General features: G+C 34.8%; 1 protein-coding gene and 1 non-coding gene across 6 annotated transcripts in view; both read right to left on the bottom strand.

Moving 5' to 3' along the window:
• LOC138319422 (protein phosphatase 1 regulatory subunit 36-like) overlaps window positions 1–9,851 on the bottom strand; it is a 54,504-nt gene extending 44,653 nt beyond the window's left edge. For 4 of the 5 annotated variants that reach the window (XM_069262567.1, XM_069262568.1, XM_069262569.1 and 1 more), the window contains exons 1-8: window positions 9,542–9,851; window positions 9,300–9,367; window positions 8,824–8,892; window positions 6,811–6,938; window positions 5,427–5,496; window positions 4,852–4,953; window positions 4,493–4,633; window positions 3,620–3,662 (exon numbers count right to left, since the gene is read on the bottom strand). In XM_069262567.1, the coding sequence (XP_069118668.1) occupies window positions 3,620–3,662; window positions 4,493–4,633; window positions 4,852–4,953; window positions 5,427–5,496; window positions 6,811–6,938; window positions 8,824–8,892; window positions 9,300–9,367; window positions 9,542–9,571 (651 nt within the window). In that variant the 5' untranslated portion in view covers window positions 9,572–9,851. Of the gene's footprint in view, window positions 1–3,619; window positions 3,663–4,492; window positions 4,634–4,851; window positions 4,954–5,426; window positions 5,497–5,742; window positions 5,769–6,810; window positions 6,939–8,823; window positions 8,893–9,299; window positions 9,368–9,541 lie in introns of those variants that run through there. The other variant, XM_069262570.1, reaches the window with a different exon arrangement.
• Trnav-uac (transfer RNA valine (anticodon UAC)) lies at window positions 9,176–9,248 on the bottom strand. The gene has a single exon. It is a non-coding gene; the product is annotated as a tRNA-Val (tRNA).
• Window positions 9,852–12,196: the final 2,345 nt, after the last annotated feature.

Genomic DNA, 12,196 nt, shown 5'->3' with positions numbered 1-12,196 from the left:
GTATACAACCAATAAAATACATAATGTATACAACCAATAAAATATATAATGTACACAACCAATAAAATATATAATGTATACAACCAATAAAATACATAATGTATACAACCAACAAGAGGCCCAGGGGCCTTAACGGTCATCTGATTACCTTGGCAATAATCATATAGGAAATTAATTAGATATCGTGAAATGGTAACCATCTTCGATTTGGGATCAACCAGAGATGTAACAACACTTTGTCAGGACCATGTCAGGATCATTTCATGCGAGTTTCAGCCAAATCGCACCTGTATATCTTGAGAAGAAGTTCAAGATATGTTTTCAAGATGGCGGCTGTGGTGGCCATCTTTGATTTTAATTCAACCTGAAAAATAACAACACTTTGTCCGAACCATGTCAGGATCATTTCATGCAAGTTTCAGCCAAATCGCACCGTTAGAACTTGAGAAGAAGTTCAAAATGTGTTTTCAAGATGGCGGCTGTGGCGGCCATCTTGGATTTTGGATCGACCCGAAAAATAACAACACTTTTTCAGGACCATGTCAGGATCATTTCATGCAAGTTTCAGCCAAATCACACAGGTAGAACTTGAGAAGAAGTTCAAAATGTGTTTTCAAGATGGCGGCTGGGCGGCGATCTTGGATTTCGGATGGACCCGAAAAATAACAACACTTTTTCAGGACCATGTCAGGATCATTTCATGCAAGTTTCAGCCAAATCGCACCGGTAGAACTTGAGAAGAAGTTCAAAATATGTTTTCAAGATGGCGGCTGTGGTGGCCATCTTGGATTTTGGATCGATCTAAAAAATAAGAACACTTTGTCGGGACCATGTCAGGATCATTTCATGCAAGTTTCAGCCAAATCGCACCTGTAGAACTTGAGAAGAAGTTCAAAATGTGTTTTCAAGATGGCGGCCATCTTGGATTTCAGATCGACCCGAAAAATAACAACACTTTGTCAGGACCATGTCAGGATCATTTTATGCAAGTTTCAGCCAAATCGCACCTGTAGAACTTGAGAAGAAGTTAAAATTGTGAAAAGTTAAAGCACACCGCACGGCGGACGACGACGGACGAAACATGATGACTATAGGTCATCCTGACCCTAATAAAATATATAATGTAAACAACCAATAAAATACATAGTGTATACAACCAATAAAATACATAATGTATACAACCAATAAAATACATAAAGTACACAACCAATAAAATATATTATAATGTACACAACCAATAAAATGTATAATGTATACAACCAATAAAATACATAATGTATACAACCAATAAAATACATAATGTATACAACCAATTAAATACATAATGTATACAACCAATAAAATACATAATGTATACAACCAATAAAATATATAATGTACACAACCAATAAAATGTATAAGGTATACAGCCAATAAAATATATAATGTATACAACCAATAAAATATATAATGTGTACAACCATATTAGGATAGCATAGGTGCAGAAGAGCAAAGGGTCTACAATGTAACCAATAAATATTTCATTGAATTGAAATTGAGTCAAAGGTCAAAATATAGGTCCCAGTGACCTGGTTTTGGTTTGTGACATACCGTCTCATCTAAGTTGACCAACATACCAAGTATAAAGACTGGACAAGCTTTTTGTTGAACTGAGGTCAAAAGTCAGGTCCTGGTTTTGGTATACTGTAAATTGGGATATTTTGGCATCTGGAAATTTGGCGTTTTAGTATCAAAATAGGGTGGTTGAATTTTGGTGTGTTTAAATTTGGCGTTTTCCCATGTTCTGTAATTGGAGCAAAACTCTTATCTGAATGAAAGATAAAAATCTGTGAAGATTTACTTGTTTCATCGGTCCTTTTGTCACATGTTGACAGAACACACCTTTAAAGTATGCTTACATCATGTGATTGAGTAACTTACCCGTGGCTACTTGTTCACATAAGTGATAAATAGCATGTAGATGTATTGATCTTAATTGATATACAAATAAACAAGAGGCCCAAGGGCCTTAACGGTCATCTGACTCATGGCACAAAACAACAGTCACAGTATAATGGAGTGGTTAACAATTAATATAAGCAATACAAGGAACTTTTTTTTGAATATGTAAGTTTCTGAAATAGGTAAAGGTCATTTGTTGAACAAACTTGGTAGCCCTTCATCCATATATGGTATTAACCCATTCAAGGATGAAGGAGGATTCGGATTTCAAAGCTTAAATTAAGAAAATTTGCTCTTTTGGGGCCCTGCCCCTCTGACCCTAGGGGTCGGACCAAGCTCATTTATATACAATATGACTGTCCTTCCCTAATGATGTTTCACACTAAATATGGATGAAATCAACCCAAGGATGAAGGAGGAGTAGGATTTTATAGCTTAAAATAAGAAAATTTGCCCTTTTGGGGCCCCACCACTCAGCCCCTAGGGGTCGGACCAAGCTCATTTATAAAAAAATATGATTGTCTTTTCCCAATAATGTTTCACACCAAATATGGATGAAATCCATCCAAGGATGAAAGAGGAGTAGGATTTTAAAGCTAAAATTAAGAAAATTTGCCCTTTTTGGGGCCCCACCCCTCAGCCCCTAGGGGTCGGACCAGGCTCATTTATATAAAATATGACTCCTAGGGGTCGGACCAGGCTCATTTATATAAAATATGACTATCCTTCCCTAATGATGTTTCACACCAAATATGGATGAAATCAACCCAAGGATGAAGGAGGAGTAGGATTTTAAAGCTTAAAATAAGAAAATTTGCCCTTTTGGGGCCCCACCCCTCAGCCCCTAGGGGTCGGACCAAGCTCATTTATATAAAATATGATTGTCTTTCCCCAATAATGTTTCACACCAAATATGGATGAAATCCATCCAAGGATGAAGGAGGAGTAGGATTTTAAAGCTAAAATTAAGAAAATTTGCCCTTTTTGGGGCCCCACCCCTCAGCCCCTCGGGGTCGGACCAGGCTCATTTATATAAAATATGACTATCCTTCCCTAATGATGTTTCACACCAAATATGGATGAAATCAACCCAAGGATGAAGGAAGAGTAGGATTTTAAAGCTTAAAATAAGAAAATTTGCCCTTTTGGGGCCCCACCCCTCAGCCCCTAGGGGTTGGACCAAGCTCATTTATATAGAATATGATTGTCCTTCCCCAATAATGCTTCACACCAAATATAGATGAAATCCCCTAAGTGGTTAAGGAGGAGTAGCGTTTTAAAGGAAAAAGTTTACACACGACGGACGGCGCATGGCTCACGGCGGACGACGACGGACGAATCACGATGACTTTATTATATGACCTAATAAATAAATACTAAGTAATTGTGGTGTGTTAAATTTTAGCACTTTCATACCCAAGCCAAAGAAGCCAAAATATGACACCATCCAAAATATCCAAATTTACGGTATGGCACACAGTGTTTCCTAGCTGGACCACACACCATGTTTACCATTAGATTATAGTATAGGAAATAGAGCCCAGACAAGGTCAGATGGATGGACAGACGGACACAGTGCAAACTATTTTCCGGAAGGAGATGAATAACTGCTATTTCTCAAAGGCAGATAACTATAATCAATGTCTAGGGATACCGATAGTCAGCTACACTAACTTACCTCAAACATCCCTCTGTCTTTTAGGGTAGAAGACACTCGAGATCTTAAAACAAAACCAATAAAAAAACAGTTATTTCATATTGATTTCTTAACCAACAGACATATTGAGTGTGAAATCATTTAAATTGGGGACAAACATATTGAGTGTGTGTTTACTTATCAACCAGACACTTGTGCACTTATGGTACATTGACCCAGTAATGAGCCCATTTTGATATTTTCATTTTTAGATACAACAACATGAATGTCAGTCTATAGATAGCTGCTTGTTGATTATTGTAAATTATTTGATAAAACTTGTTACTGAGTTTGAGAAACAAATCTGCTCACATTTGTTGCAGTTATTGCATGGATAATGGCACTGAATGTGTGACAGACAGACACAAGGCTATAAATCTAGAGATGTCAATCTTACTTACTTACTTTCCACAGGTGATATTTCTGTGAAAGTTAGAGATGTCAATCTTACGTACTTTCCACAGGCAATATTTATGTGAAAGTTAGAGATGTCAATCTTACTTACTTTCCACAGGCAATATTTATGTGAAAGTTAGAGATGTCAATCTTACGTACTTTCCACAGGCAATATTTATGTGAAAGTTAGAGATGTCAATCCTACTTACTTTCCACAGGCAATATTTATGTGAAAGTTAGAGATGTCAATCCTACTTACTTTCCACAGGCAATATTTATGTGAAAGTTAGAGATGTCAATCCTACTTACTTTCCACAGGCAATATTTCTGTTAAAGTTAGAGATGTCAATCCTACTTACTTTCCACAGGCAATATTTCTGTTAAAGTTAGAGATGTCAATCCTACTTACTTTCCACAGGCAATATTTCTGTTAAAGTTAGAGGTGTCAATCCTACTTACTTTCCACAGGCCATGTGGTGGTGATCCTCCAAACCTAAGCCTAACTCCAGCACACAATAGGCCTGGCCCAGTAATTTCTCAGTTTTCTCTATCTTCACAAGCGATTCCTCAAACGCTTTCTTCTCGGACAAGCTAGGTTCACTGAATTACAGATTGTCAAACACAATATATTGTATTGTAGTAAACATCGATTATACAAGATTTTTAATATAAGTCTTCAGAAGTTTAGGAATTGCACCATTTTATTTCTATCAAAATTGAAATGTAAAATATAAAGATCTGTTCTGATGTAAAGTGTGTATTGGTAAAAGAACTGTTTTAATGAGTAGTTACAGAAGTTAAATATAAGTGTATCTTACATGTAGGTTGTGGTGTTGATTTTGTGTTCCTGCAGCAACTTGTCAAAAAAGCAGTGGAAGTAGTTGAGTAAATGCATCAGGAACAGGTCAAATTCATCAGTACTGAAAAACACAAAGGTCAAATTCATCAGTACTGAAAAACACAAAGGTGAAATTCATCAGTACTGAAAAACACAAAGGTCAAATTCATCAGTACTGAAAAACATTACAGGTCACATTAATTGAAATTAATAAATTCAAAGGTAAATTTAATACATTGTTACAAGTAAACATAAATGACAACTTAATTGAATACTGGAAAGACAAAGGTCAAGGTCATTGGTACTGGAAACAAGTAGATCAAGTTAATTCAAATTGAATGCTGATTAACACATTGGTTAAAACGATTGGTATTGATAGACACAAAGGTCAAGGTCATTAGTACTGATAAACACGAAGGTCAATGTTGTACTAAAATACATTAGAATTTAATTTCATTGCTTGACAAACATAGATTTTCAAACTCATCTGTGTATTATGATTAGAGTTGATAATTTCTAACAACATTTTGTTAAAATGTTACGGCTAATACTTACTTGAGTATACCTTCAAATGTTTCAGGAATACCTTCACTGGCTTGAACAGACAACATACCAAGGGCTACAGCTGAAAAAAAATATAATTATACTATATTGGTTAAAAAAGGTGTTTCTTAAGCCATTATATGTTGTCATTTCTTTACAAAATAACCATGACCAGATAATTTGGTGTACCAATTAAACAGTGATTATTTGATAAGGATGACAGTCAATAGGTCTTTTATACCATTCTGTGGCTAGAGCAAGATTAGCTGTGCTTAAACATATATTTGACCTACTTTTGACATAGTTCAATGAAACTTGTTTGACTTACTTTTGACATAGTCCATTGTAACTGTTGTTTGACTTACTTTTGACATAGTCCATTGTAACTGTTGTTTGACTTACTTTTGACATAGACCATTGTAACTTTGACGTACCTTTCACAAAGTCTAGAACGAATATACGTACCCGGCCTACTATATCTTACGGCCGGGTACGAATTGGTCCCTATGTGTCGTAGTGGAGCACTGCCTCCGAAAATCACTCGGGCACAGTTTTCTATACTTTTTTGTAGATTTCCAATTATATTAAGCGTATACATGCATTTACATATTATTTCTGTCTAAAACAAACATAACTACCATTCTTAATATATACCGTACCGCTCACAAGACGTCAAATTCACAACTTGTGGACTTGCCGTATAAATTTCCGTCAGAAAGACCTTCATATGTTTTATGTAAAAACAATAATGAATGATAAGAATTGGATATTTTATATAGTTCAGTTTTATTCCCTAGTAGGTAAGCGATATAAAAAAAAGTATGTTAAAATGCAAAGAAACGTTTTATAATGGTTTGTATAATCATTATTTTGCTCCATTAGCAGTAATAGGCACCAATTGTAGCTCTAAAGACGACACCATTTTCTGTCTAAAAGTCTTTTGAGCTACAATATTGCAGCTAACAAAGTCCAATGTAACTGTTGTTTGGATTACTTTTGACATAGTCCATTGTAACTGTTGATTGACTTGCTTTTGACATAGTCCATTGTAACTATTGTTTGACCTACTTTTGACAAAGTCCATTGTAACTTTGAACTGCTTTTGACAAAGTCCATTGTAACTGTGTTTTGATTTACTTTTGACATAGTCCATTGTAACTGTTGATTGACTTACTTTTGACATAGTCCATTGTAACTGTTGTTTGACCTACTTTTGACAAGGTCCATTGTAACTGTTGTTTGGATTACTTTTGACATAGTCCATTGTAACTGTTGTTTGACCTACTTTTGACAAAGTCCAATGTAACTGTTGTTTGACCTACTTTTGACAAAGTCCATTGTAACTGTGTTTTGACTTACTTTTTACATAGTCCAATGTAACTGTCGTTTGACTTACTTTTGACATAGTCCATTGTAACTGTTGTTTGATTGTTTTTCTGTTTTAAAGCTGGGTGAGGAGATTTAGCCTGGTTGCCTTTCTGGTTGCGACCTCTCATTCCTGGTTTACCAACACTTGAAGCCACTCTGGTTCAGATAAGAAATTGTTAGTATAACACTATAACAGTATCAATACATATTACAGTCCTTTAACAGGAGAAGACAACTGTTACAGTTGTCACAATGTTTTACCATTCCATGACATTTCTACTTATTTGCCATCAAGGATATATGAGTGAGAAGGATTTGTCACTGTATCTTTACACTACTTAACACCACCCGAGACGCCTATGAACCAGAAATAAAAAAAACATTTTTCTTAACAAATACTTGTCTTATCGTGTCAAAATAAACACCAATGTAAAGTTTATTAAATTTCATATTGTTTAGAACTTGCTTTAAGAATGGAAGATTTAGAAGATTTAGATTTTAAATGTCTTAAATTTCCATTTAAAATAATATGACAGCTCATGAATTGACAGCCCGCTTCTGAAAGTAAGACGGTAAGTCTGGCACCCGCAAGCTACATTAAAGGTTCCCCCAGCGGATATCAAAGGAAAATCAGTCGTCACCCAGTGTCATGTTCAGTGCACAAACACAAAAGCTCTTGCGACATATTCGTCCAAAACCCAGAGTGATAAATCCTTCTCACTTATAAATCCTTGTTTGCAGCATTCAAAATTAATGCCTGTCCGTCTGCCCGTGACCGGCAACTTTATATCTTTATCTTTATAATTTTTGCCATGCAACTGGTCCTTTGACCGGTAACTTTTTGGTCCAGTTCTGATAGACTACTAAAGATAAAACAAAAATAACAGTAGCATTTTGGAAAGGTTGAAGATCAAACTGTACAAAACAAATTATTTGTGATATTCTGGTTTTCAGTCAACTTTATTGAGAGCGCACGATGCTAAAACAGATATGTGGATATTTTTGTTAGTAAAACTGTATTCCAAATTTGCATATTACAAATATTATTTTGAGTTATCTGCACTTGCAGGTAGGTATTGATTGTGACGTCATGTGTTTGCGAGTCTAACATCATACGTTTCAGAGAAAACACGTGAATCTTGGCTTGTGGTGTCACTTTCACTCACGTCTGTGTATTACGTAAACTGAAGTCAAGCAGCCGATTGGCCGCCTAGAAAACAATCAGCTGGCCTTTCAATAATTTTTATGACTACAGCTAGTGAGCATTACAACAAAACAAATACTGCTTACAACTGTGAATGATTTACTCACGTTTTTAATGTTAAATAGGCCTATCTGTATTTGATGGATGTCACAAACTTTGCAATCGTAATGGCCGCCATTTTGGGTAATTGTAATAGATGATCCGGATTTTATAGAATTTCCGGATTTCCTAATAACCACGTTTTTAAAAATGGAAAAAGTATTATTTTTTTAGAATTTCTGTGTGAATTTATTTTTAGAAAAAAATATATTAATAATAAAAAATAATCAGTAGTAACTGAATTTAAATGAATAAAATTAAAAAGAAATTTACTTTTTTTTCTCTCTCAGATTAAATTACATTTTGAATACTACTGTAACGATTCTGGTTTTTTTCCAGTAAAATTCAATATGAATGCAGAATTTCATCATAAAAAAGTAGATATTTAATTTATTCATATATGTCGCGCGTATACCTCCCTCTTTTGAGACCAAAATCCCTTAAAATGGTCAACAATCTCCCTCTCCACCCCTAGAAAAATATGGCATGTATGTGAATGGCTCTCACAAAATAATGATATAACAATAACTCTGTAATATGCAAAGACGGAATATTTTTTTTAATTTGCTAGTATATAAAACTACAAGGATGAATTGTAACTTTTGTAAGGACCAGTAACTTTCAGTCGATCAGGACCAGTAACTTTTAGGGTCAGCCAGTCCTTAGGACCAGCTGGAAAATATCCTTTAGGGAGAACACTGCTTGTTTGCCATTAAGCATTTATCCACAGTTCCTTACCTGTCCATCTTTTTATTTCCCTCTTTTGCTCGCCGCCGTTTATCTTGTCTGTCAGCATTAGGATTATTACTGCAAAATATGTAAAGGTCACAAATCACCTAAACCATTTACACATAAAATCAAAGCAAGAAAGGTACACAATTATAAAATAAATTTTTAACAAAGAAAATGATTTTAATGAATTCAGAATCTAGTTTGGTTAAGATTTCTTTGATTTTATCCATTTCATGAATGCCTTTTTCATTTTCTATTTGAAACTTCTATTTGGAAAAGAATGTTTAACTTCTTTTTATTATTTCAATGTACTATTTTTTTCACCAAATCGTACTTAAAATTACTAAAACATAAGCCAAGGTTCTGGCGAGGTTCGAACTCGCGACCTTCTGCGTGTAAAGCAGACGTGATAACCACTACACCACAGAACCTCAGATGCCAGCAAAATGATTAAATAATGAGAATATGATTTAGTCCATTACCTAATGAATTCCAAAGAGTTAGTGTCATCTTTCCAGGTCCAAGTTCCCGATGAAGGAATACTTTTTACCTACAATATAAAAATTGTATTACAAAAAAGTAATTATAAACAAAAGATAAACGTGCGCAAATTGGTCTAACGTCATAAATGAAAACTGTCAACTGACGTCTTTCCCATACAGGTACTAGTTTGTAACGATCAGGGTCATATTAATGAACAAGACGCATTATTCTTAACACTTACAGAATCCATTGCCATCGTTACTTTCGCCATCTTTAGTGATCGAACGGTGAAAACAATGAAACGTACTCAAGGAAAATCCACTTCCGGTTGATATTATCGTCGCAAAATAGAAAATAAATTCACTTTTTGCAACGACGATAATGTTAAAAAAGCATGCATACACAATATTATTCTAAGGAAACACAATAAGTATGTTATATTGAGTTTAAATATATCACAACATCCCTCAACATGTCTGAAGTGATCGAGAGAACGAAGACTAGGACGCCATTTCTAAATTCCATGCCATAGCAACATCAAGCAAAGGGGAGGTAATTCTAGTTAGAACATCCCTATGGCTTTTAAGGTGGCAGTGTACACAATCTGATTAAAACCAGCTCTTCAGTAGATTTGAAAAATTCACCAAATTAAGTGCAGGCTTTAATTATGTACACACAGCTTTTTAACCTTAAATGACATCTATATCAAAGTATATATATTTTTAATCTACACAACATTTGCAATTGTTATGCAGAGTTCATTTTTGGACAAGTCTGCTTTTTGTGGTGTTGTGAGCCTGTAAAAACCATGGTAACCAAATTTGTTTTTTTTTTTGAAAAATGCTAAAAATAGGGATTTTCAACCCAAAATTACACCCCCTCTGGGAGATTTTATTTTCTTGAACACAGTTTAAAACCAAGCATCACTGCCGTGATAGCGGAACTGAGCCTATTTCGACATAGGTATATCATTTAGCCCGAGATACTCTGGTCCTGACACCAGACTTAGACATTATAACAGATAGATGTCTGGCGTAGGGCCAGAGCGCAGTAGTACTCGAAAACCTAGAATAAGCCGATACCGTTTTGTATCGGGCCAGGTCATCTCCGATTCAGACTTCTTACAGAATATTACCACCGAGAATCGCCATTTACCTTGGTCTTTTCAACAAATGAATAATTTATCTACTCATAGTCATCAATTTCATCACATATGCACGTTCTATAGTGTCAACACAGTAGTTTCTTTTCCGCAACTTTAAATTTCCCTCGTCGTCATCGCCATTTTCTTGAAGTATGCAAATCACCTTTAATCTCGACGAATTGCTTTATTGGGGTAGATATAATATTCATTTGTTTAATAGACTAAGGTTAGTGATGCTTCTCGGTGGTCAGTCTGAATCGGAGATGACCTGACCCGATACCAAACGGTGTCGGCTTATTCCAGGTTTTCGAGTACTACTGCGCTCTGGCCCTACGCCAGACATCTATCTGTTATGATGTCTAAGTCTGGTGTCAGGGCCAGAGTATCTCGGGCTAGTATATCATTAAACTTTTGTGCAATCTTACCTCGTACCCTGGCTATCAATTTCTGCTGCTACAGTATTGAGTTTTTCCATCTTAGACGCACATTGGGATATCCTCTAAACCATTAATCTCGAACCCATTTTGGGGAATTTCTTTATGCAAATGTGAAGCTTGCATATAATTCTCTAGATTGAATTCACCAATTTTAGGACATATACATTTTTGAATTTTTTATGCATATAATAAAACAGGGGCTTTCTGCTTAATAAAAATGGCCATTCGGTCTTACTGTACACTGCTACCTTTAAATATTAAGTGGTTCGACCCTCACCTCGTTCAGTAAAAAAATAAAGTTGTAACTATTAATTGTATACTTTATTATTATAAGGTACATATTTTGTTTTGGCATTTGAAATTTATTATAATAAATAAAACACAATTAAGTTACATATTTTTGTTAAGACAATAGATTTGAAAAATTCAGCAAAATAATGTGCAGGCTTTAATTATGTACCCACAGCTTTTTAACCTTAAATAACACCTATATAAAAGTACATATGTTTTCAATATACATATTTGCAATTGTTATTCAAATTTCAATTTTGGACAGGTGTGATTTTTTAAAACTTAAACATCACTGCTGTGATAGCCGAAATGAGCCTATTTGGACATAGGTATAACATTAAACTATTGAGCAATCTAACCTGGTACCGCAGCTATCAATTTCTGCTGCTACAGTATTGATCGAGTTTTTCCATTTTATACGCACATTGCGATACCCTCTAAACCATTAATCTCGAACCCATTTTCTTGAATTTCTTTATGTTAATGGGAAGCCTGCATACAAGTCTCTAGATTAAATTCACCAATTTTCACACATATACATTTTTTTTATGCATATAATAAAACAGGGGCTTTCTACTTAATAAAAATCTCACCCATAGTAATTCGGTCTAACTGGTTACTGCTACCTTAAACAGTGATTTTCTTTTTTTTTCTTTTCGGAATTTAAGTGTTTTCCATTGTTTGACTCTTGAAAAGCACTGCACCATAAGGGTATAGAATTAGAGTTTTTAAATATAGCGACAAGAACTTGATTGTTTATACATGTATTATATGTAGGTTTTCACACCTCTTGGACTACATGTATTATACTGTATGTACATGTATTATAATGTATTATACTGTATGTACATGCATTATACTGTATGTACATGTATTATACTGTATGTACATGTATTATACTGTATGTACATGCATTATACTGTATGTATATATGCTGATTATAGCACCTAAATAATAATGAATGTGACTTGTACACAGAATTAAATATGCCCTGTCACTTGATTCCTGGCTGAGGCGCTCCACA

This window comes from Argopecten irradians, chromosome 3 (genome assembly GCF_041381155.1).
Source record: "Argopecten irradians isolate NY chromosome 3, Ai_NY, whole genome shotgun sequence".
In the NCBI taxonomy this organism is placed as follows: domain Eukaryota; kingdom Metazoa; phylum Mollusca; class Bivalvia; order Pectinida; family Pectinidae; genus Argopecten; species Argopecten irradians.
Note: the sequence above shows the minus strand (reverse complement) of the source record. Positions and strands in the feature narration are given on the sequence as shown.